The sequence below is a fragment of the Lentinus tigrinus genome (assembly GCF_003813185.1).
Source record: "Lentinus tigrinus ALCF2SS1-7 unplaced genomic scaffold L226scaffold_43, whole genome shotgun sequence".
NCBI lineage: Eukaryota > Fungi > Basidiomycota > Agaricomycetes > Polyporales > Polyporaceae > Lentinus > Lentinus tigrinus.
In genome coordinates, this window is record NW_027137952.1 from 129943 (window position 1) to 153019 (window position 23077).

General features: G+C 56.8%; 7 protein-coding genes and 1 non-coding gene across 8 annotated transcripts; 3 read left to right on the forward strand and 5 right to left on the reverse strand.

Annotated features, from left to right (window-relative positions):
- Positions 1 to 254: 254 nt before the first annotated feature.
- L226DRAFT_265313 (uncharacterized protein) lies at positions 255 to 1700 on the reverse strand. Its single transcript, XM_067673419.1, has one exon. The coding sequence runs from the start codon at positions 1443 to 1445 to the stop codon at positions 627 to 629; it is 819 nt and encodes a 272-aa protein (XP_067530398.1). The 5' UTR covers positions 1446 to 1700; the 3' UTR covers positions 255 to 626.
- A 1422-nt stretch (positions 1701 to 3122) lies between these two features.
- L226DRAFT_548004 (uncharacterized protein) lies at positions 3123 to 4686 on the forward strand (the record flags this gene model as incomplete). The annotated part of the gene is made up of 2 exons (XM_067682551.1): positions 3123 to 3348; positions 4130 to 4686. The coding sequence occupies 2 exons, from the start codon at positions 3123 to 3125 to the stop codon at positions 4684 to 4686; spliced, it is 783 nt and encodes a 260-aa protein (XP_067530399.1).
- A 3928-nt stretch (positions 4687 to 8614) lies between these two features.
- L226DRAFT_265401 (uncharacterized protein) lies at positions 8615 to 11894 on the reverse strand. The gene is made up of 7 exons (XM_067673420.1): positions 11635 to 11894; positions 11323 to 11566; positions 10809 to 10871; positions 10293 to 10729; positions 9807 to 10244; positions 9616 to 9752; positions 8615 to 9549 (listed from the first exon to the last, which is right to left on the reverse strand). Exons 1-7 carry the CDS (start codon positions 11716 to 11718, stop codon positions 8703 to 8705), a joined length of 2250 nt encoding a protein of 749 aa, XP_067530400.1. The 5' UTR covers positions 11719 to 11894; the 3' UTR covers positions 8615 to 8702.
- A 315-nt stretch (positions 11895 to 12209) lies between these two features.
- L226DRAFT_471209 (carotenoid ester lipase precursor) lies at positions 12210 to 14638 on the reverse strand (the record flags this gene model as incomplete). The annotated part of the gene is made up of 12 exons (XM_067676362.1): positions 12210 to 12461; positions 12518 to 12552; positions 12621 to 12871; positions 12955 to 13112; positions 13197 to 13464; positions 13530 to 13599; positions 13650 to 13715; positions 13778 to 13860; positions 13914 to 13941; positions 14060 to 14131; positions 14200 to 14396; positions 14478 to 14638. 12 exons carry the CDS (start codon positions 14636 to 14638, stop codon positions 12210 to 12212), a joined length of 1641 nt encoding a protein of 546 aa, XP_067530401.1.
- Positions 14639 to 15978: 1340 nt separating this feature from the next.
- L226DRAFT_539467 (uncharacterized protein) lies at positions 15979 to 17356 on the reverse strand. Its single transcript, XM_067681688.1, has 4 exons — positions 17254 to 17356; positions 16801 to 17198; positions 16541 to 16729; positions 15979 to 16469 (listed from the first exon to the last, which is right to left on the reverse strand). Exons 2-4 carry the CDS (start codon positions 16921 to 16923, stop codon positions 16200 to 16202), a joined length of 582 nt encoding a protein of 193 aa, XP_067530402.1. The 5' UTR covers positions 16924 to 17198; positions 17254 to 17356; the 3' UTR covers positions 15979 to 16199.
- Positions 17357 to 17472: 116 nt separating this feature from the next.
- Positions 17473 to 17570, reverse strand: L226DRAFT_t249. Its single transcript has one exon. It is a non-coding gene; the product is annotated as a tRNA-Pro (tRNA).
- Positions 17571 to 17669: 99 nt separating this feature from the next.
- On the forward strand, positions 17670 to 19331 carry L226DRAFT_493785 (thioredoxin-like protein). The gene is made up of 4 exons (XM_067677462.1): positions 17670 to 17718; positions 17775 to 18305; positions 18395 to 18813; positions 18871 to 19331. Exons 1-4 carry the CDS (start codon positions 17716 to 17718, stop codon positions 18992 to 18994), a joined length of 1077 nt encoding a protein of 358 aa, XP_067530403.1. The 5' UTR covers positions 17670 to 17715; the 3' UTR covers positions 18995 to 19331.
- A 647-nt stretch (positions 19332 to 19978) lies between these two features.
- L226DRAFT_548007 (carotenoid ester lipase precursor) lies at positions 19979 to 22309 on the forward strand (the record flags this gene model as incomplete). Its single annotated transcript, XM_067682552.1, has 14 exons — positions 19979 to 20038; positions 20072 to 20166; positions 20222 to 20418; positions 20484 to 20548; positions 20603 to 20643; positions 20699 to 20779; positions 20831 to 20904; positions 20962 to 21031; positions 21082 to 21349; positions 21404 to 21509; positions 21560 to 21611; positions 21671 to 21921; positions 21974 to 22008; positions 22067 to 22309. 14 exons carry the CDS (start codon positions 19979 to 19981, stop codon positions 22307 to 22309), a joined length of 1638 nt encoding a protein of 545 aa, XP_067530404.1.
- Positions 22310 to 23077: the final 768 nt, after the last annotated feature.

Below are 23077 nucleotides of genomic sequence, written 5' to 3' on the forward strand. Positions count from 1 at the left end.
TCCCTCGGACTCAGGCTAGCGGCCGTCTAACACATACCACAAGGAGCCCAGGCCGAGTCGCTCCTTCATATATTCTAGTCAGGACGCACTTCCGGAGCACGGGAGAATCGGCCGTCGCCACGGCGAGCTACTGGCCAGCTAGCGGTGGCTGCTGGTACGACATGGTGGGGCGCAGTCCGACTTCTTGACCACCCATCAGTCATCACAGGTGCGCGCCCTCCAGCTCTGGTCTTCTCGAACAATTCCCTCAGCGGGCGCTCTCGCACCGCTTCTTCGGTTTCGGAGACTGACAAAAAAAAATTTGCACGTCCGTGCACGCTCCGCGGACCGTCCCGTTGAGCTGTACGATCCGCATCCACGTCCGCATGCAGACGTCGCTGCCACTCGCGACTGGAAGAGAGTTCACATCAAGAAAATTCCTTTCTCTGCTGGTGCGGGCTTCCAGCCGACCTAACCACGCTGCGCAGCCAGGAGCGAGAGGCCCACCGGTCACCGGTGAGGCTTGAGCGGGCGGTCGGAGAAGAAGCCAGCGGGAACAGCCAGGACTCGAACTTGGCCTAGTGCCACTCCTCCCCCCTCCCCCCCCCAGCAGCAGACGGCAGACTCCAGAGAACACAGGAAACAGGCTACGCGGTGGTGGAGCGCCCGCCGCTCAGCGCTGGGGGCTTCGTGCTTCTATCCACCTGCATGTCGTAAGTGGGTATCGGCGATCGTGCGCTCCTATCACGCATGCGGCTGGGCGTGATGGGTGGTCGCACGAGCGTCGAGCCCGCCGTGCCTGCCTGCCTGCTTCTGCGCCTAAGGCTACCGTCCAGCGAGTGAAGGGAGACGGGTGCAGATGACGCATGCGCAGAGGCTGGCACTGGCAGGCTGGCGTCCGTCACAGTGCTGTGAGTACGGCTCCGATGCCATGGACGTCGACTGGTGACCGCTGTACGGCGGGTGCCGTGCTGGCCTCTGCGCTGGCAGCTGTCAGTCTGAGGAGACGCGAGACGCGAGAAGAAGCCGGGAGTCTGCGTGAGCTTGAAGGACGCAGAAACAGCAGAGAGGGGGGCGAGGACCTCGTCACCAGCGTACCTGGCGACCGGTCGCAGTCTGAGCGCGTCCGCCCTGTCCCTGGTCCTGGTCCTGCAGGCCAGTGTGAAGTGGCACGCTGCAGGACTATAATCAGGACGAGGACGAATGGCGACCACCCGCGGTGCCTGGCACGTCCGGACTCCTCGCTGTTGCCGCCCCATGCGGGACGAGGGCGCGAATCCTCCGCCGCGCCCGGAGCGTCCCACGCCGAGCGAGCAGACGTGCTCCGGCTTGTGAACGCCCGAGCTCGGGCGGGGGAACGGCAGACGAGTCGGGAAGGCGTATGTCCGTCGTCGTATGTCTTTGTGTGCGCCGGTGCCAGTGCGTCCGCTATATATTCCGCAGACTAAAGGTAGCGGGCGAAACATCACCGGAGGAGGTGCGTGAGGGGGAGCATGCAGACTGGGACCTTCTTGCGGGTGTCCGGGCTCCGGAGGTGTTCCTTGGACTGGGCTGGCTGGTGCATCGGTAAGGTTCTGGGGTGTAGCGCATCAGGCGTCCTGCACGGTCGTTTCGGGCTCATCGACCCTGAGGTGCGATGGCGGTGACGCGGACGAGTATCTGCGCGCTTGCCAGGCCGAGCTTGTCAAGGATTCTGCCGATGAGGTCGGGAGAAGCCTCTGCGGGTGGCGCCCGGAGTGTCCAAGTATCCGAATTCGGGTCTTCGGAGCGGAAAGTGATGGCTGTCCTTGCATTGCGGGCAGTTGTGTGCTAAGGGTCGATTGATGACCGACCAAGTGATGCATGATGCATGATGGGCGACCGGCACTACTGGGGGACATAATCTCCGTTAGGTGCGTGTGGAGACGAGGGTCACCTGGGGTGTGCTGCGAGCAGGGACTGAATACCGACTGAGGGCCGCAGGGGCTGATTCAGACTACAGTAGGTGGCAGGGTGGCCGTGATTTCGAAACACCATCAGGTAGTTGACAATTGCCAGGCACTGCCAGCACTGTGCTGTGGTCCGCGGACGCGCAGATGCCAGCAGCCAGACTATGGCGATTGTGCAACGTCATCCATACGTCGTGCGTCCAGTCGAGAGCTCGCGGTCGCTGACGCAGACGGCGTGGAGACGTCGGTGGGAGCGCGAGCGTAACGACCACCGTGGACTGCACTGCGCTCCGATGGGATACGGAGGGATGGATGTCCGTGATCGCGCCGCAATACCTTCCAGGAGCGGGAGGAGGACCCTTGCGCACGCGCATGCCCCCTCCCACTTCCGCATAGTACGCCCAAATGGGCTTCCTGTTCACATCACACTCCACATCCACTTTCCCAACAGCTTCCGCGTCGGTAGTTGAATATGCAATCGCAATCACTTACTGCGCACTCGTGGGTGGACCAAAGACAGGGAGCTGGTATACACGGACGAAGCTGAAGGTCGGTCCGTACTTTCCTCCAATGGAGCTGTTTCAAGACGGCCGTGAGGCAAGGTTGCGTGGCATGGGTGGTAGGCTAGAAGCTACGAACCCCGGAATCCTCTGCGGCCCCGTCGGAGTGTTCCGCACGAATTGACAAGCAATTACGGTGGGATATGCATCAGCAGACCGCACTGCGTGTTGCTGCTGCTGGTGGTGGTGGTGGGAGCTTGAGCTTGATCTCGCGCCGAGTTGTGATGTCCGGAATATTGTCCCCCGTTGCGCCAGCGCTGAAACACTGCCCGCACTCTTCTGTCTTGGTGGAGTCGCATTACGAGCGAGCGAGCGTGTATGAAACGCGAATAAAGCATGATTGGAGATATGTCCGAGTGGTTGTGAGTACATGATGTCGGCGGAGTGCGAGGTTCAAAAATTCAAGTTGTTGGGACCCCGCGCGCGGACCAATCTCGTGCGCGATCTCGATCATCCATCAGCCAGTGGCCACTCGCTGCTCCAGGCGCCCGGCGGACTCACCGCCATCGCCAGCGGCCCCGCTCTGCAGACTGCGTCCTCGACAACTCGGCGATCTCGTCTGTTCGTTCCTGCTGTCTGTCGAGCCTCGAGACCTCGCATCACTCGCTAGACAACAACGCGTACCCAGAGGAGGAAATCTCAGATACTAGGACTTATGCATACCGCGTGGACGAAGAAGGCGTCGTCTCTGCCGTCGGATAGGATCCCACCGAGGACGCAGACGCCTCAGCCAGCAAAGGTGAAGGCGAAGGCGAAGGGAAAGCAGAAGGAGGAGACCCCATTGAAGAGCAAGGAGGTGCGCGCGCTTGAGAAGTTGCGCGACGACATCCGTAAGGGGTCGGGCAGGGAGAAAGACCCGAAGGGAGGATGTTTCTGTCAAGGTGTGTAGAGTTGCTGTGTCTGTGGTTTGCCTGCTTCCTTCGTCGTCCTTTGGATTGGATTGGGCTGTATGCTGGAGGAATCGGATAACCCCGAACATCGCATGTTCTCTGTGCGTAGGACAGTCGCTATTGCAGCCTGTGGACCGTGGACATGTGGTTGAGCATGCCATGGGGACGATTGGGGGGTACATCATGGCAAGGGTGCAGTCCTGTCAAAAACAGGCGAACGTGAATACTTGATATCGTATACACCTGAATCGTCTCTTCCTCCTCTCGTCATCAATCAGACATGGGTGTATGTGGTCGTACGAGCATTGTCCGCAAGAATTGAGAGTTTTACGAGCTTGAAGATGCTCGGTCATCGATAGGGAGACCACGTCTCCCGAAAGGTGAAAGCGTGGCATGGAGCACCGGCACTCGCTCCTACATGGATGACCGACATGGTCCTGGTTTGATTCTAGAAGAGCTTTCTTTGCGGGTCTGAGCTATCGGCCGGCTGTTTACATTCGATGGACAGACCGCATACGCCTACTCCTCGTGTAGAAAAATCATATATTCATCCGTGTAAACCCCATCCTTCTCGCAACATCACGCTCATCCAGGTGGCCGTTGCACCGTTTGTGGTTGTGGTTGTAGCCTTCCAGGGAAGCTCGGGATTTTCGGATGCGCTGTTCGGACCAGTGACTGAACTCTGAGCCACCCTGACTCTGAGGTCGTTTGTGTGTCTTATCCGATGCTCGAGACTATCGTCGAGCCCTGCTGACTTTTCCCGTCCCTGCAGCCAGAATGCACACGCTCTCCACATACACGCCCATATGCCGCTCATGTGGACTCATCCTCTGCGAACTCAACCTTCCCAATTTCGCCTGCCCACACTGCACCGAGGCCCTTCTTACGCCGACCGCGCGCGACGCGCTCATTCAAATGCTCGAGGACCGTATAGGCGAGACCCTTGCCAAGGAGGAGGCCGACCGGCAGCGTGTCATCCAGCAAGCCCGCGCAGCCGAAGGCGCATTCCCCACCCTATCCGCTGCCGCGTCTCGCTCCACCACCCCAGGCTCCGGCTCGGACGCACAGGCGTCGCACCCGGTCAACCAGACCCACAAAGTTCTGTCGCTCGACTCGAAGACACGGAAGGTTAAGGTCTCGTCGTACACCCCGCCCGCTGTCTCCCGCACGTCCACGGACAAGATCAAGCAGCAGCCCGAGCCGGAGTACAAACGCGTCCCGGCACCACCGGCCGAGGCTCCCTGCTCGTCTGCGCCGCCGAACCCACAGCGGCCGTGGGCGAATACTCGCGGACTGAACGTGACGTATGTGCCGCCCGGCCGGGCATGACGGCGCAGGAGGCAAGCTAGGTGATTGCATTTCCTTCGTATATGCTTTACGACGCGTTCGTGTTCATCACCTGGAGACAGTCATTATTGGCGGTGTCCGGTGACTTATTTGGCATGCGGGGACGCGCTGCGCTGTTAATGTACGGCACGCCTATAGTCAACCTTGTACACGACGATTCACCGCCGTGGCCATTATTGGCCTCGACGACATGCAACGCATCTCTGTCGCGCAGGTACTACCGGACTATTGGACGTTTGAGATGTGCTGCACGGCTGTGACGGCCCCCGCGGGTCGTTCCTGCGGTTCGTGTTGCTAATCCTGGCCGCTGCATTGCCATGACAGAAGGCTCTCGAATTCTGTTGAATGCGCACCGTCTGGTGGGGGTGTGATTGCATCAGCTGCCGACCGTACCGCGGGAGACAGTCGTCTTCGGTACGTATTCTATTCCTCAAACCTAATTCGCCTTTGGGCTGTCATTGACCACCCACCGACAGTATTAGCATAAGCTCCGATGCAACCACTATTGCTCCGCTGCGTTCCGACCAACGGACTCACCGGGGCTCCGTTGTGTTCGCAAATGGAGAGATTGTCGCGAGCCGCATCTGTAGCGCTTAGCCAGCAGTTCCTCAATTCCACCGGGCTGTCACGGTGGTTTTCCCGTCATACCGCAATGGCATTTCGCAAATCCTTTCTCAGAACTCAACCCACCCACCGAAACCCAAGACTGGACCGCACTTCCGCGTCCGCTCGCATATGATCGCAACCCAACCTAACCCCGGTGAGCTGCCACCGCACTTGCGCCTATAGACCCCGGAGCTCGAAGCTCGAAGCTGCTCAGCGGATGGTTCCGCTCCGCGATCCTGCTGCGCTGCGGCACGCTGCCTCGATCAGGGGAAGGGGAAGAGGAAAGGGATCGTGCTCGAAGCGTCGGGGTGGTAGGTCGAGCTGGGACCCACGTCACTCGCTCGAGGCCGATTGGTGGTATCATTGAGGCCCGAGGTCCCATCCCGAGGCTGCCCCCCCCCAGAATGAAGGAAGCTGATGCGTCCACAGCCTGTGGGCCATGCACGCCAGCTCGGCGACTGTTCGCATCTGCATCTCCTGCATGCTGCCTCCTGCATCTTGCATCGCGCATCGCTGTTATGTCTCCCGCGTTGTGAAGCGTCGAGCGTGGGAGCGCCCGACACCTCGGCGCGAATTGCTCGTGTTCTGGCAGGCCAGCAGCTGCTTGTACGGGCAGTTGGGTGACAGAGGAAGGTGGGTCGAAGAAGGCGCGCATAGCATTCGTGATACTGATGGCTCCTGGTGACTGGTGACTGATACGGCTGGGACAGGAGGCAAAGAGAGATGCGGATGTGCCGAAGCCTGGATGGATATGGATATGGTGAGCGGAGACGATTCTGGGGACATGCGAGGCACCGGAATGCTGACAACTGCACGGCGGTTGCATTTTGCAGTAACGCAGTAACAGGAAACAGGATTGAATTCATTTGATGCATTTACGCACACGATAAGTGGGAATATTCGGTGCGTTGTGTTTACGTGTTCATGGGAATCCGGACGAGTTTATCTGAACTCTCTTTTCTTGTACATGAAAGTGTTCTTCAGATGGGTCACACACATCCGGGACACAGAACGCCGACCCGGACGGCCGAAGCATTCAGCTCGGAGTGCAAAATGCCGATATCGCCTAGGGCTGCTGTGGTCTGCAGCTCCCAGCTCCCAGCACGAGGAACCTACCGTCCTGGGCAGCGTCGTAAAGGCCCCCGAACCTAGAGAACACCCAACCTGTGCGAATAGCTGCCTCTTTCAGTTCCTAGTCCGCGGGCGTCCGTGCGACCAACCGCGAGCGCCGCCCTTCCCGCGTCGAGTCCATCACCGACCACAGCACACAAGAAGCCGGGAGAGCCATCTCCGTCTCATCTTGCATTCCGGACCAGCTTCGTCGCTCGCATATCCTTCCATCGCCCGTCGTGCACACACGCGATCCAACAGCCACACCATACCACAAGCTGTGCACCCTCCCACGCCTGCAGACACATCACCTCCATTCTTCTTCCGTTCGGCCGGCCGTACGCGTCTGTCTCGCCAAGGACCGCGCGAGCTCGACCGTTCAGAAGATGGCTAGCACCGGGCCTCGCGAGTGCGTAGCCACCGCCTCCCGGGGTTAGGACGATGGTGCACAACAACACGCACCATATCGGGGAGAGCATCGCACCGCCCTGTGGTGCTCGAGCCCGGCTGGTGCGGCCATGATGAAGCGATGTCGCAGCGAGGCTTGATCAACTCAATGCCTGGGATCTGATGACGAGGAAGGCTCGCGCTGCGCGTTGATGTGTGTATGATGAGTCTGTCCCTCGTGGCGGCCACTTCCTGGGAGAGGCCGGGGTGGATACTGGATCGCTAGCTGTTTGGAATCTCATGGGCGTCCTGCCAGATCCCACCCCGCACTGCCCTCAAGGATTGCTGGCGCCGGTCTGTCTATTCCTAACATGAATTCGTCCTCGAGGTGTCTAGACATCTGGAGCAGGGATTCACGCGCGTGACGCTATACAGTCGAGCACGGATCGTCTGAATCGTATGGCATGTTTGACCCGTCTTCATGGACCAGCACGCCGCGAGCACGGGGGCGTATACATCCTCGTGTCCTTGCCTTGTGCTTGCTACTTAGTTCTTCCTTTGTGTTACTAGGTTATCGCAGTACGTTCGTTGGCAGACTTTTCATTGCTCCTCTCATCTGGCGGGTCACTGCAGGGGCTTCGTTTCCTCGTGGATCTTGTTGGGACGCTCGTGGCTGCTCGTGAGTTATTGTCTAAAGCGAGTGTGTACATCATCTTCGTGTTCAAAGGCGTATCTGACATCAGAGACGATTCCTCAAGGCAGGATGTGGAGTCGCTTGAAGGTCCCCTTCTTCAAGGTTGCTCAAGAGCGTCCCAAGTCCAGGCCACGCTATCCTCTCATACATACGGGACAAGTCCCTCGACCCTTGCGAACTGATTGCACCTCCACTTGTCCTTGTCTCGATGCACTCAAGTGCAATGAGTTCGAAGCTCGACGACGCACAGAAGCTGTCGGCAACGCACACGCTCTTTTTCGACTTCAGCGTAGCGCGGCGCATGCCTACCAGGTTCTCATTGCGGTCCTTGAATCGTCGTACCTATCGCCTTGGATGGCCGGAAGGGTGCATCTTCGACGTCAAATTTCTGCCATCTATGGAGAAGATGCGAAGGCAAATTCAGAGATTTCAGGAGGAGACCATGAAGAGAAGTGCAGATACCACGCTCCTCAGATGGGGAAAGGTGTTATAAGCCCCCGCTGCCTTCAGGGATGTGACTCTGCAAGTTCAACAGGAATGATATCACCGACGTCGCCGTCGACCTAGGTTGACTGACTCGGATAGAATCCTACGAAGGTATCGCGAACAAATGTGAGTACTATGGGCAGTGTCAGTCCCTACAGACATAAACGACATTCCAACGTTCAGTACCACTTCTCATGGCCCCACTGCACATCACGTTCAAGGAGTCTTTCGGCAACTTGGTTGGACGCCAAACTCATACTCGTAGAGAACGTACAGGTTCCGTGGACAGTGACCCACATATGTTGGTATACAGGGCTCGACCGTCTAGTAAATGGTAGATACAATCCTTCAAGCTCAGACGTCTGAAGGGCACCGTCGCGACCGTGGTCGCGAGGTGGATGACCCCACTCATTCCCATACAATGTTCCAGTAACAGCAGTCGTCCGTGCCGCGACACCAAAAGGTAGTCCGAGCGACAATTCATAAAAGCTCAATATGAAGTTATGAGCATACTTATACGACGAGCCACGTAACCTGCTGCAACTTTTCAGTACCTTGATGAGGGGCGCGCTGAAGCTCAAGACCGTACTCACGAGAATGCGCAAAAGGCCAGGTGTGCCCATACAGGTGCATACACGTTCCCGGACCTGACTGGTGGATTTGACCAAGGCGATCGTCGTCGCACGAAGATTCCTTTACGTCTGGCCCGTGACATTCATTGCATGTGTTCGCTTTTCGACACAGCGTCCTCAGCTTCGGTCTGGGATGCGCCACCATGCGCTAGTTGGTCCTCAAGGCGGGCGAGTGAAGCGTTCTTCTCCTCGAGCTCACGAGTCCTCTGATCGAGCTCTCGCTGTCTCTCCTCCACCTCGCGCTCGATCGCATCGACACGCGCCTGTGACATGCTCTCAACCCTCGCGAGCAAGTCAGTCGGTATACGAGCCCCCTCGGCGTTCAACGGCGGAGACGGCCGATATGGTGTGGACGTCTGCGGATATCCAGGGTCCGCAGGCGGGGGCGAGAACGTGATGAGCGGTACATCGACGTCGAACTCGTCTGGGGAGATAGGCAGCGGGACTTCCGACGGCTCGACGAGCATGCTCGTACTGGTGTGGTCCGTGTAGGGGAACAGGAGATCATCGTCCGCGAGCGAGAGGATTGTGTGGTGCAACGGCGTCGCAAGCTCCATCGACTGCTCGTCAAGCTCACTTCCGTCCTCGGTAGTTTCGGCATTCGGACGTGCTCCCTCTTGCTCATCGCGCTCCCCAAGGGCGTCTGGCGTCCTCGGACGAGCGGCGGCATCGTCCAAGTTCGTGCCCGGTGTTGGAACAACAGCGGGCACGCGGGGCGCCGAAGGGTTCGGTGGGTGCGCGCGGGATGATGGCACTTTCAGATCGCCGGATGCGTATCTGGGTTGGTCCTCGCGTGCAGCGGGACCATCAGCAGCGCGAGGGTCGAGGAGCGCCTGGCGGAGATTGTCTATCTCGGCCTGCAGTGCCTGCTCGCGTCGCGCACTCTCCGCAGCGAGCTCCTCGAGCTGCCGGCGCAGCGCTCGAGTTTCCCTGATGTGACGCGAGACGTCAGCTCAGTATTGGAACATAGTACGTAGTACGTTATCCACGACATACCTGGCACATTCTTCCTCGTGGTGCAAGACACGAGTCGTAAGATCGTCCTCGTCTGGCTTTTGGGGCACTGGCACTGGTGTTGATGCGGTTACGGGCTCAACAAGCTCTGGACCGCCGGCAGTAGGAACGTCGCGACCCTGCGCCCAACATCAGGCAATTGGCATCGGACGTCTGGTACGATCTGGACATACCCGCGGCCGCGCTTCGGCGAGCATTCTCTTCAGCGCATCGCGCTCCGCGCCGAACGCCACAATCTCTGTCGACAGGAGATCAATCTGCAGTTTCAGGTCTTCCAACCCAAGCCCGGGGGATGAGTCAAATCTTGCTATTTCCGCCGCTGCCGAATGTGTGGGGCCTGGGAGCGGCGAGGATTCTGTGATAGTGTTTGGCCTGTGCAGGTGGCGTCCCGGTGTGAGCTCGAAACGGGTAGGGGAGCCCGGGCCTGCGCGAGGAAGTAATTGTGGACTAGGCGGCGAACGTGTGTCTCGACCAGACAACGGGATCACATGCCCGACAGCTTGCTTGGATCTAGTCGCAGTAGCCCGATTGGTTTCCGGATTATTCATAGGTGGCTGAGGCGGAGGTGCAGGTATATCGCTGGCTGTTTCGGGAGACGTGACTTCGTGAAGCTAGAAGAGATATCAATACCAACACGGGAGGCTAGAGGGTATACTTACCTGGTGTCGCAAGTATTCCACTTCTCGTTCAAGTGTGCGTTGTCTGATGAGTGTGTGGGATAGGACTCGTTCGTCTTCATGTGCCCTCTCGCCTCGTGTCGGCCGGGACGGTCCAATGGGGACGTCTTCTGGGACATGTCGGCGCGAGTGTACGCACGCTGGGCAGGGGCGCGAGGATTCTGGAGGCACATCTACGGGGTACGAAGACGACAGCAGGACACGATGTCCAGCGTGCGTCACACACGCCTCGAGCTCTGCATCTCTTCGGGCGACCATCGCACGCAACCGGAAGATCTCCGCGTCAGACTGTTCTTTTGTGCGAGCATGAGCTCGCCTTTCCTCTTCTAGTTGCCGTGTCATGGCTTCGAGAAGAGCAGCATGAATGACATCGCGATCGCTGTCTGCTCGTCGCGAGCTATGGCGGAGAGGCGCCGGTTCTGGTGGACCAGTGACCGCGATAGAAAAGAAAACAGTATGATAAGCTCACGTTGTGAACAAGAGGGCGGATGGACAAACCTAGAGGTCGCGCAAGGCTCATACGTGAGTAGGGCCAGACGGAATAGTCATTGCATCTCTCGACTAAACAATCCAAGATAATGAGCATAGGTACCAGTACTACGCACGCCAACCACGGTCTCACAGCTCTAAAACCACAAGATCTGCCATTGCGATGTCTGACGAAGTCAGCACAAGCGCAGAGAAGCAGATTCAGAACGTTGTGCAACGACAGGCTCGACGAGGTGTCCTGAGTCGCGGGTATTCGGCTCCAAACACCCACAATCTTCAAAACGCTCGCAAGAAGACGCGACTCGCCGACGTTCACAACTTGAACAAATGTACAGGCTCGACATGCCCGGCCTTGTGCGGTCGCTGCCTAGGTCAACAAGGAAGATCTCATCAATGGCACGCGCAACGGTGCCACTAGACTACCGACCTCCCCCTCCCCCCAATCGCGGACAAACATTTCACCTCCTCCTCATCCTTGTGATAACGAACACGGGACCACCTGCGAGAATAACGAAGGACACACCTTTCTCAACCAATATAGACACGACCTCGCGCATCTCGTCCCTCTCCGCCTCCGCACGCTTCACCTCGTCCAGATAGCGATCGAGCTTCTCGCTCAGCTTCTCGTTCGCCCGCTTCTCCGTCTTCATCTCCTTCTGGTGCGCGGCCCGCGACGCGTCGAGCTCGTCGAGGGTCGCAACGAGACGCGTCTGCATCTGCGAGAGCCGCATGTTGCTCAGCTCCAGCTCCTGGCGCAGTCGCGCAGCCTTTACGATTCGAATTTCGGTCAGGCTCCGACGCAGCATGTAATTCCGCACAAAGCGCGAGAACGCACCTCGGCGTCGCGCCGCGCAGTCGAATTCGGGGTCGCGCTCGAGCTGCCTTGCGCGTCCTGCCTGGTACCGATACCGGGGCCCATAGTTTTTTGAGTGTTTGTATATCCAAAAATTACCGATAAGTTACGCGTAGATGGTTGATTACAAGCAGGCAGTACAGAGTCACACGAGCATCAGCAGCAGCAGCAGCAGGAGTAGGAAAGCATCCAGAAAGCAAGAGCACAGAAAGCAAGAGGGGAGAACGTGAGCGTAGTAGTGGTCAGGGAGGAGGTTACGCGAACAAAAAGGAGACAACAATACCAACCATCCGGCGTCTATATGTAGGCGCCTTCGAGGGTCTAGACCGCTGCACTTCAATGTGTACTTCAATCACTCACTGCTGCTGGGGCAAGTACTCTCATTGGATTGAGAGGATTCAATATGGCAACAAGACTCAATTATCCGTTCATATGGAGTTAAATAAGGTGATACAACCCTCGGGTAAGTACAAACGAGACTGGAGTGTGCAATTAAGTTGCATGATGCGAGCATATCAACATCAATAAAACACAGAAGTCCATGATTAATATCCTCATCAGAGCGGGGACACAATCCCCACCGCCGTCACGCCTTGCATAGGCAGCAGACGTACGTCGTCCGTCTCGATCGCGAGTGGAACGTCGCCGTCGTGCAGGGTGAGCACCGGCCGCGAGACGGAGTCGTACTTGGGCCACGCAATCGTCCGGTTGGACGCACCGTTCGGGTCTAGGTGCGTTGCGAACTGGATAATGTAGTCAGTGAGCTCGTTCCCGAATGCGAGGGCGGGGAGGAAGTCGCTGCCGTGCGCCTGTCACGAGATGGCTCAGTTAGTTTCTGCATAGGTCGCATGAATCTGGTGCTCACGTATCCAAGCCCGGGAGAGCTTCCCCGTTTACTGACTGTTTTCGCAACGAATTGTCAGCACAGTATAACTTCAACCGCCATGGAGATGGTAGTTAGTACGCACTGAACGACCAAGTAGGCTGCTTGGACGACCGCTGGTCAAGGAAGAACCGCCTCGGAGCCTGGAAGATAACATCTCCCTGGAACGCAGCCATCCGCTTGTACATCGGCGCGAGCTGGTTCGCGTCCCCCGTGCCCACGGGCGAGCCCTGCGCCGGGTCGTTCGGGTACAAGTTAAAGATGGGCGCGAGCAGGGCCTTGGGCGTGCGCGGGAAGAAGAACTCGTGGACGTAGTCCCGGAACTGGTCCTCGGTCCTGTACGTGTGGAAGCGGATATCAGAACGCCGCAACAGAGAATGGGGGAGAGAGGGGGAGAGAGAGGATGAATGACTGCTTACGTGACGTTGAAGCTGCCAGTGGCGAAGATCGTGCCTTCGTCGAGGGCATCGCCACTCATGAAGGGGATCTTGGCGACTTGACCGGCGAGCACCAGATGCTGGGGAGGCGCAGTCAGGAAGACGCCGTCCGCGCGGGGGGGCCAGGGAGTGGCGAGGCCCTGTCAAGCATTGAGCAGGCGTAAGTAGTCATCCCGGTACAAGCACTCTATCCAGTTCCACGCTATCATGCGACTGTGACTCACAGTGTAGTCAAAAAGATTCGGCACGGTCGCAGCCGCAGCAGTAAGGTTCGCAGCTGGGATCTTGCGCAGGCAGTCCAGAGTGTCCGTAGCGTTCGCGCACCCCGCATGCGCGACGATCTGGTCGTAGAACTGCTGCAGCTCGGTGATGTCGCCAGTGGGGATCGGGGAACCGGCGTTCATGATGGCTCCGCGGAACAGGCCTTCGTTGTTCCCGCCGTTCGTGACCATCTGGAGGGAAGACGAGATCGCGCCGGAGCTGGAGCCCCAGCTGAGAGGTGTATGGGTAGTGGTTAGCACGTGTGAGAGGTAGTAGTAGTATAGGTGCGGACATACATGGTGACTTTCTTAGGGTCGCCACCAAAAACTGATATGTGCTTCTGGACCCAGCGGAGAGCCTCGCGTTCTGTATGAACAGTGAGAAGAACCATTATAACATTGGATGCTTGGACTTACGGTCGTGCAGGCCCAAGTTCCCAACGCCTGCCTCCTTGACCTCCTTTCCACCGAGGAAGCCAAACGCTACGAGAATTACAATAACGATCAGCTCGCATTCCCGCAAGAATATAGCACGATTGTCGTACCATGAAGGCGATAGTTCAAGGCGACATAGACCACAGGCTTGCCAAGCTGTACAGAACGCGTCACGACAGCATCACCGGGCATCCTGATACGTTGTCAGCCTCTGTACCCAGAGTGTAGTCTCGGATAGACACGTACTGCGCGGAAGAGCCGATAGTGAATCCACCTGCAGAACGCGGTCAATACTACCCAAACAAGTCAGGAAGTTCAGCACCACCCCTACCTCCGAAGATGAACTACAGAGCCCGTCAGCAATAACTCAGAGACTAACGAAGTCACACCACGACTTACGACAATGACCGGAAGCTTGTCCTCCGGCTTCGTGCCCGCCGGTACTTGCACGTTAACAGTCAGACCTGTAGGCGAAGCAAAGTGTCAGTATTGGAGTACAGTACACGACATGCGGATCATTTATCAAACGTACAATCTTCACCTTCAGGTATAGGAACACCCGTCAACACGTTCCCGACATACGCTTCCATGTCCTGGAGCATCTCCGCAGGCATGTCCGTGCGTACGGGCGGGATAAGCTGGAGGCATTGCGTCGCAGGCAGCGTCGCGTTGATGGTACCCGCGTACCCGCTGACGGGCTTAGGGAGACGCAGGCGGAGGTTGCCCAATCTGCATTGTGCCCATAATCGGTCGGTTAGCCAATGGTAACAGAGAATACTGAGCTGAGGGGAGGGAGAGAGAGAGACGCACGGAGGCTCCGCGAAGGGAATGCCCATGAAGCTCGTTACTGAGCCATTAGTGCTGCCGATGAGGGTGGCGCGGTCTAACTTGACGGTGGGTGCGGATGGGATCGCTGTGGTGACGCTGAGGACGGCTGCTAGCTGGAGGAAAAAATAAAGGCGAGACAACATCCTTGCGAGAGAATGCGAGGGCAGGAGAATGGAAGAAAGCAGAAGAGAAGGAAAGAAGGAAGAATGTGGTGAGGATGAGGGTTCGTCGCGCGGAGGCTTTTAGCTTGTCCAGTTTCTCGACTCCGCAGCCATAGAGGGATTAACAGTGCGCACTGCCTGTGATGCCGGCCCCGTACGTCTTCGCCCGTGAATTCACAGGGAGATCACGGACGTATACTGAAACCGCGCAGTCAGGACTTGGGCGGCATGGTGACGTGTTGTTCTTGCGTCCACCTATTTCATCGGCTTAGCGCTAAGTCCACACTGCCCATAGCCGTTGCCGGTACGATACGTACACCTCGAAAAGGTAACAGGAGGGAAGTCGGCAAACAAGACTTGCGCGTCCCAACGGCCCAAGGCTACTGGAGAGTCATACGTTGAGAAGAGCGGGAACACGTTCCATATTTGCAGATCCTCGGAGTTATCACCAGCAAAGTGCACGAAGTGGACTGCGGCTGTGCAGTAAGCGTTCAATAAAAGTGTACTCGAGTACTGCGCTCGCAAAGAGATCGGAGAGCAATCCGGGGAACCGACTTCAAGACCACGAAGCTTACCAACAGAGATCCCATGTAGGAATTACTGGAGACTGCCTCCCGTCTTGAACGCTGGGGGGAAGCTGACGATCAGGTCGAGCGACCAAGGATCCACCGTTCGATGAACCGGAAGTCCCTGGGGTAAGAAGACACAATATGTATTGGCGTACGTACGCGCGGTGAGTCACTAGGTGGCAAGTGTGCACTCCAGTCGGTGGCTCATAGTCGTAGATGAGCCACCGAGCAGAGACGGTCCCGCCCGCAAACAACTTGCAGAGTGCAACCGCCTTCGAATATTCGGACTTCGTACACGTCAGGCCTTCCAGAGGAGCATCTGGGTGATGTGTATCATATCAATGAGGCAGCGCGTCGGGCCCGGGGTAACCTCGCTGCAGCAACGAGCTGGCGGGTGAGGACTATGTACTATACGTAGTCATTTCATCTTTGAGACTATGAGCAGTATGCATCACGGAACACTTGGTGACTTACAAAGTACCCGGCAGATAAGACGGTATATGCCATTGAAGTTTTGAAGGTTCGAAAGGCTTGCAAATGGGACACAGTCGACGGCAAGGGTGATTACATAAACAAGCAAGGACGCCTTTCAAGTTGATGTTATCCTTGGAAGCGAACCAACTGCTTCGAACCGGTTCGGCTCTTATAGAACACGGCAAGTTCTCCGGGCGCTCCCGTGTCCACCGCCGCTCGCAGGACTGAAGAAGGGTGGTATCCTGACTGGTGGCACGAGGAATGAGTCAGAACATACTACGTCCTCAATCGTTGGTGGGAGACCCGCATGCATCCTTCACTGTGTCACCAGGGTACAGATGCTCTGCTACTCAAATCTGCAACATCGAATTTCTCTCTACCTTCGTCGCGTAATAACCAACCAGCTCCAGGCCGCCATACTCGTGATCAATCGTGAATGTCATCCCACAGTCATAAGCGTCTTCTTCAGTCTTTCCGTTAGAGTTGAGTTCCCCAAGGTCTCACGCCGAGGCCGTAGTGCCAGCGGAGAGATCCTGAATGAAGTCGAGCAGCTGCTGACCATCGGGAACGGGACCTGCGGGGCTCGCAGCGCATGAGCCAGGAGGGCTCACAGGTACGCTCTGGCCAGAGGGGATGGTACCCGGGGAGCCGACTGCGAGCCCGCCGACGAACGTCTGCTCGTCTGCACTTTGAAACTGGCACTGGAAGAGACCGTTGAGCTCTGTGTTTTTCGGTGCCTTCTGGCAGTACGGCACGGCTTGCGAGGTAGGCTAGTATGACCCCCCGGCCTGAAATCAGTACAAGAAAGCACCAGACATGAGCAGTGAGAAGCGGCACGCACCGTGTTCCGCGGCTGCTGCGCAAAGATCTGCGCGAGCTTGATCATGTCCGGATCGTTGTTGAGTTGTTTGGCCAGATCAATCATCGCGTCGGCCGAGTTCTGCTGATCGCAGGGACCCGCGGCAGCGAGGAGGGTCGAGAACGCAGTGACTGAGACGTTGCTGCATTGTTCACCGCCGCCAGCCTTGTTCTGACACAGAGATACAGTACTAGTCATGAGTGACTCGGACGGCGTCGAGAAGTCAGCTACGTGGAACATACGCAGGCCTGCACCCATTGTTGAGTGGAATCGGATATAGTTTGCGCTATGCGCTTCTGAAGAGGCATGCCATGAACTGCAATGGCAGCGAGCCCGATAACGAGAACAGCGGAGAACTTCGCCATGTGAGAGCGCGTCAACAAGGGGCCGGAGACTTTGGAAGCCGTTGACTAGAAGTTGATTGGAAACGAGGTCGAGCGCAGCTCGAGACGAACTAGAAACAAAGGTTGGGGGAGAAGGAGAAAGGGCCCACATAGCTCTCATCCTTGGACCCTGGGCTATATACCGGAATCGTAGTCGCGTTCAAATCGGATCGAGGTGCCCGTATGTTGATCTGGCAACCAACTGTTGCCTCGTGAGTCGTGATGATCCGCATGGATACATACAGTGGTCTGGATGCCTGTGTCGACGGTGTCAGTGCTTGATGCTTGTCTACACATAAGGAGATGACGAACACAGTGCAGGGCTCGGAAAAGATAGAGAAGACGGACCAGAACAACGTGCTTGAACTCACCTTGATCGACAAATGTAGGATGACACCCCTCCTGACGGTCAGTCCTTCCGAGGGGTGATGCGGCTCTTTGACGAGGCGATCCAGGCCTTCCTTGAGGCGAGTTAACAGTAAACATGCACAGTGCGTTCCGATCACTTGCAAGAGATGGACGGAAGAAAAAGGGCCCAACCGGGAATTGAACCCGGGACCTCGCGCATTTGAAGGTCCAAAGACCGGGAAACTCCCGAAGCGCGAATCATACTACTAGACCATTGGGCCGCTAAATGTGCGACTCTTGTTTGCAATATAGCGTAAGAGCAAAGCAATAGGGGGACGCGACCATGATGATCTCGGTAAGTCCTACCTTACCTACTTGCTCTCAGCTTCACCCTCACTTCGCCAAGTTTGCTTACAATCGCACCAAATGGTGATCCAATACGCGTACTTTCATTTCTTCTACTCTGACCACCTTCATGCCTACAGTACGGCGATATCGAGGACCTTGTCCTTTCCGGAAGGTTATTCAATCCTCCATCTCGTTCCAGTTCTCCAGTCCGTTCTCGTTCGCCTTCTCCCGGACCAGCACCATGGCCAACCAAAGACGGTGACTTTGATTACGACTCCGATGCGGAGCGACGCGCGACCGTCGAAGCGCATATCGCGTCCCAGCAGCAGCAGGAGTCCATCGGTATGGGCCCGGGGCGAACTGGTGTCAAGGGCGTCATCCGCGACCGCGCAGAGGCCGAGTCGCTCGCTCGTGCGAAGCGGGCGGATGAGATCAAGGAGCTCAACCGTGCGATGGAGAAGGCCAGTCTTGGTGGCCAGACCTGGGCGGAGGAGGAGAAGGAACGGCTTGCGAAGATCGCCGCCCAGGAGAGCCTGACTGCTCCGAGTTCGTCAAGAGCGGCGAGAAGTGGGAGGTATGGGCACCTGCGAGAGGTTGGTGTGCGGAGCTTCGTGCAGGCCGTGGAGGAGGATCGAAATGTCTGGGTGGTCGTGCACATATACGATCCGGTGCGTTTTGACTGCTATGTCACGAAACTTCCACCATAGTCTCCCTTCAGTGTGCACGCTTGTGCTGACCGGAGTCTATCAACTTACAGTCGTTGGATCGTTGCGCTGCCGTCGACGAAACGCTGTCTCGACTCGCGCGGGCATACCCATCCACCAAGTTCCTGCGCGCGCGAGCCGGCGCAATAGGCTTCGCATCATCAGGCGGCTCGCGAGCCAATCTCGGCCAACCTTCATCCCTCTCTAGATCGCGCTTCTCCACACGAGGTCTCGTCACTCGACCACCACGGATACAGGAGAGAGACGAGTTCTTCGACGATGATGTCGAGGATGAGAAGGATGGCGGCGATGATGACGATGACGACGACGCGCCGGATGAGCAGTGGGAGGACGATGAGGTCGATACGGACGTGTTGCCAACGCTTCTGGTTTACCGTGGTGGCGAGCTCGTGCATTCCTGGGTGCGCGTAGACTGGGAGGCGAAGCAGGGCATTGAAGAGCTTCTCAAGAGGTGCGTGCAACGCCCGCGTCGTTACCTGCGATACCCTGACTTCCACTATTTGCTTAGGCATAACATCCTAAGCTCCCCTCGGCACTTCAGCGGTGCAACGGGGAGCCACAGTCTCGAGGAGGATGATTTGTCGGACGACGGAGAAGAGCTGGTCTTCGGCAACAGCGACGACGAGCGGTGATGTGTTGCGTGCCCGTCTCATCTTTCCATCCGTGAAATTCTGGTCAACGACGCTTGTATACCATCTGTAGCCATACGCGTGTGACGCTCCTTGACCACATAGATTTCTCTCGTTCTTCTTGTTCAATAGTGGAAGCAGTGAGGCCGTCTTGGACTCTTGGTCTCAGTGCCCGTTGCACGTGCATCTGACGATGTCACGTCCCATCCACCAGTCCGATTATCATGTAGTGAGTGAACGTTTGTACAGGTTGAACAAGTTCGATACTGGTCTGTCTAGTTCGTATGTTCCTTCCATCGTAACTCCTGTGAAATCAGCACTGATGCAGTTTGGTAGAGGCAGAATCAGATTTCGAATCGCATTGCAACCGAACCATTTCTCACAACCATAGTACGAGTGTTGCAAATAAAAAAGAAGACATCCGCACCCTTTGCTGCGAGGAGTCTGGGCCGCTTTCGGGATCCGCCTTGTCTACAATAAGTACGTCTCAACTTGGAGGCTCTTCTCGGAACGAGAGGCGCTAACACCGATTGCGAAGGCGTCCGGTCTCAGTTTTGAGAAACTCCCGCATCCGATGGCCCGACCTAGCTCACCGCTTGCGCGACGAGGGCAAGTTCGGACTGGGACCGTGGCGGGTTGCCTGCTGCGCTGAGGTGCGTACGCGGCTACGCGGTACTCAGTGTACTCTCTTCCAACCTCGTCCCTCTTATATCTGTCTAAGTTCAATATCGTTAGACTGCTAGACCTTGACTCATCGCGCGGGGCCGGAATGAGTCGACCACGTATCCGGAACCGCTCTGTGAATCTGATGCGGCTTGGCACCTCGCTACCTGTGCGCCTCTGACCGTCAAGAAAGCGAACCCATGGTGGACATAACCAGGTTGTGACTCATAAGTTTGACGTCTCCGGCCCTTTTTCTCCCGCTCGAGCTCCTTATAAGTAGTTCACAAATTCTAACACTTTGATCTCACTCTCGACGATTTCGCGATGATGACGTTCCTGAGCCGCGTCTTGCTTTACACTTTGCAGATCCAACTTATACGCACAGTTGCTGGGCTTCAACCCTTGCATACGAGTCAGCACGGTCCATCCGTTCGACTTGATCACGCAACGGTGACCGGTATCAGGAACGGTACGGTAGAGAGCTTCCTCGGTATCCCATATGCGCAGCCTCCGTGAGTAACATTCTCAATCGCTCCTTATGTCGCATTGCTTACCGTGATACGGTAGCGTTGGGGATCTCCGTTTACAGCTGCCTCACCTTGTTGAGTCATACAGTGGGACGGTCGATGCAACGACGGTTGGGAATCAGTGCTTCCAGGAGGCGGGAGCATCGCTTGGGGAGTTGCCTCCCGAAGTCGCGCAGGGTTTGGGCCCTTACCTCGAGTTCCTATCTCAGATCACGAATGTGACACAGAGCGAGGATTGTGAGCCGCACACTGATACTGAGTGCTGCTGATCGCGTACTTACCCTCATCGTGGGCCCGATTAGGTCTGAATCTCAACGTCGTACGTCCGGCGAACGTATCTGCGGAAGCCAAGCTCCCTGTTCTCGTTGTACGTATTCTGAACGCGGAACTTGAGCGACCTTCCGCTGATTGTGTCGCATAGTGGATCTACGGAGGAGGATTTGCCGATGGTTCTAATTCCATGTGAGTTCAACAACATATCCTCCTGAGTGCTGAATATTGACTATCATCTTGGCAGCCCGGCCTATAACGGTACTGCCATCGTGGAGAGGTCTATCCAGCTCAATGAGCCGGTGATATACGTTGCCCTCAACTACCGGTGAGTGTGACCTTTCTAAGCCGCGTGACGAGTGCTCATGTGTCTCCGTAGTCTTCACGTCTTCGGGTTCCTCGGTGGGAAACAAATCAAGGATGCCGGTCTGGGGAACCTCGGTCTCCAGGATCGTACGTCGGTTGAGCCATCTGCAGGTTTGTTTGAACCTGACTCCAACCTGTTGTCAGAACGTGCCGCTCTCCGTTGGGTTCGCAAGTTTATCTCCGCTTTCGGTGGAGATCCAGCTAAAGTTACGATGTAGGTCGCGAAGTGAACAGTCATAATGCTAATACTGATGACATCCGCAGCTGGGGAGAGAGTGCAGGATCCATATCAGTATACCTCCACCTGTTCGCAGATGGTGGCAACCCTGGCGGTCTTTTCCGAGCGGGGATGATGAGCTCCGGCTTTGCACCCCCCACTGGAGATATCACAGATGTCCAGGACACATACGACTTTGTCGTCGAGCAAGTTGGGTGCTCGAACGCAACAGATTCCCTCGCCTGCCTGCGCACGGTTCCGGCGGACAGCTTGCTTGCTGCTGCGAATGAGACGCTTCCCATTGGCAGCTTCTTGGTGCGTGTCATGTTAGTTACACGAAGTTTTGCGTCGTCTGAGGGCTCATCACAGGGTGTCTCCTCCGCATTTTTGCCTCGGGCTGATGGACGTTTTGTCACTATGCCGCCACTGCAACTCCCTGCCAAGGGCAAGATAGCAGATGTGCCTCTCATCACCGGTCCGTCTTACATCGTTGCATCGTCTATCCCTTGCTGAGACCCTCTGCAGGCGACTGCAAGGATGAGGCGAGCTTCTTCTCATTCGCTAGCCTCAACATCACGTTCGTGAACCTTCCATTATCTGACTGTCTCACGCTAACCAGCCGTGCACACTGGGCAGTACCGATGATGAGTTCGCCAGCTATGTCTCCCAGAATTGGTTCCCCGGTTCATCCCTGGCGGACCTCAGCACCGCCCTGCAGCTCTATCCCTCCGATCCTGCCGCAGGGTCTCCTTTTGACACAGGAAGTGAGAATGCGTTCTCACCGCAGTTCAAGCGCATCGCCGCCTTGCAGGGAGATTGGTTCTTCCATGGACCCCGTCGTCAGCTCCTGGACAACGTCTCCGGCAAGAGTACCGTGTATAACTTCCGTACGTACATTCAGATTGATCCCGGGAACAGTATTAACATGCTATTCTGCAGTGAGCGCACGAGGAAACTTCCCGGGCATTGGCGATGTGAGTTACTGTGCTTGTCCTTCATCGCTCCGCGGGCTCTGATTCTCGTTTCACTCAGTTCCATGGCAGCGACCTTCTTATTGCGCTCACCGGCGGCGACATGACGGACTACTTCATTCGTTTCGTCAATCATCTGGACCCTAACCCGACTACGGGCGTTCAGTGGCCGCCGTACAATACGTCCGCCCGCTCAACCCTCCAGTTCAATGACGGGAGCATACCGCTGAACATCACTGTCGACGATCAGCGGTTTGCGGGCATCAAAGAGCTTACTTCGCTGGCCTTACGCTTTCCGCTCTAGATCTCAGGACCGTTAGCGGACGTGTTAGGCGAGCTGTTCTACGCACGTGACATCATGTACTCTACACGGTCGTGAACACGGTTCTTGCCAGGGTCTCCGTTCCTCTTGATCCCTGGTAAGGTAGAAGCTCTGAGAGCGAACAGGCGACGTGAATGAACCTAGTTTTGTTGGCGCTGGCGCCATGAAGCATGGGCTGTCTTTCTTCTACAAACACCATGTCTACCACATGCGTATAGCCTCAGCGTGAGTACAAATTTGCTTGACCATAAGGCTCATATGTCCTTTAAACCTTGCAGGATTCAGCTTGTTCCCGGGTCGATCTCCTCTCGTCGATTGACTTTGCCTCCGCGAAGCGCGGTGTCCAGTGTCAGCGGCTCTCCGCTGAGCAACTTCGACTCGTGTACCCGCATGTTCGAGAGCGCAGCTAGATTGCGGACTGCATTTCAATCTTTGGCACTTCGGCGCGCTAGGTCCATCCCGCACCCTGAGCTTCCAATTGTATCCACCTCTAAGAACGCATTCGGGAACCCACTGGTACGTCGGTCTCCTGTGTCGGTTGTCACTTGACTGACCGCATCAAGGATGCCGCGCACCGCCTCCTGAACAGGACACACGATGCTGACAGCATATGGCCGTGATGAAGTCTAAGTTCCACCGCATAAGGCCCGCGCTTCTACACTTCTCGAGGCGTGACTGCGGCCTATCATGACACCTTACAAGGCTTAAGTGAGTGTCGCACACAATAGCTCGACCTGTCATGACTGAAGC

Coding starts and splice junctions, on each gene's coding strand:
- L226DRAFT_265313 (XM_067673419.1), bottom strand. CDS start 1,445: ATGTTTCGCCCGCTACCTTTAGTCTGCGGAATATATAGCGGACGCACT.
- L226DRAFT_265401 (XM_067673420.1), bottom strand. CDS start 11,718: ATGGGCCCCGGTATCGGTACCAGGCAGGACGCGCAAGGCAGCTCGAGC. Junction 10,872..11,322: donor GTCTATATTGGTTGAGAAAG/GTGTGTCCTTCG, acceptor TGGATTGTTTAG/TCGAGAGATGCAATGACTAT. Junction 10,245..10,292: donor TGGAATACTTGCGACACCAG/GTAAGTATACCC, acceptor TATCTCTTCTAG/CTTCACGAAGTCACGTCTCC.
- L226DRAFT_539467 (XM_067681688.1), bottom strand. CDS start 16,923: ATGGCGAAGTTCTCCGCTGTTCTCGTTATCGGGCTCGCTGCCATTGCA. Junction 16,730..16,800: donor AACAATGGGTGCAGGCCTGC/GTATGTTCCACG, acceptor TCTCTGTGTCAG/AACAAGGCTGGCGGCGGTGA. Junction 16,470..16,540: donor CGCAGCAGCCGCGGAACACG/GTGCGTGCCGCT, acceptor GGGTCATACTAG/CCTACCTCGCAAGCCGTGCC.
- L226DRAFT_493785 (XM_067677462.1), top strand. Junction 18,306..18,394: donor TCGTGCACATATACGATCCG/GTGCGTTTTGAC, acceptor ATCAACTTACAG/TCGTTGGATCGTTGCGCTGC. Junction 18,814..18,870: donor ATTGAAGAGCTTCTCAAGAG/GTGCGTGCAACG, acceptor CTATTTGCTTAG/GCATAACATCCTAAGCTCCC.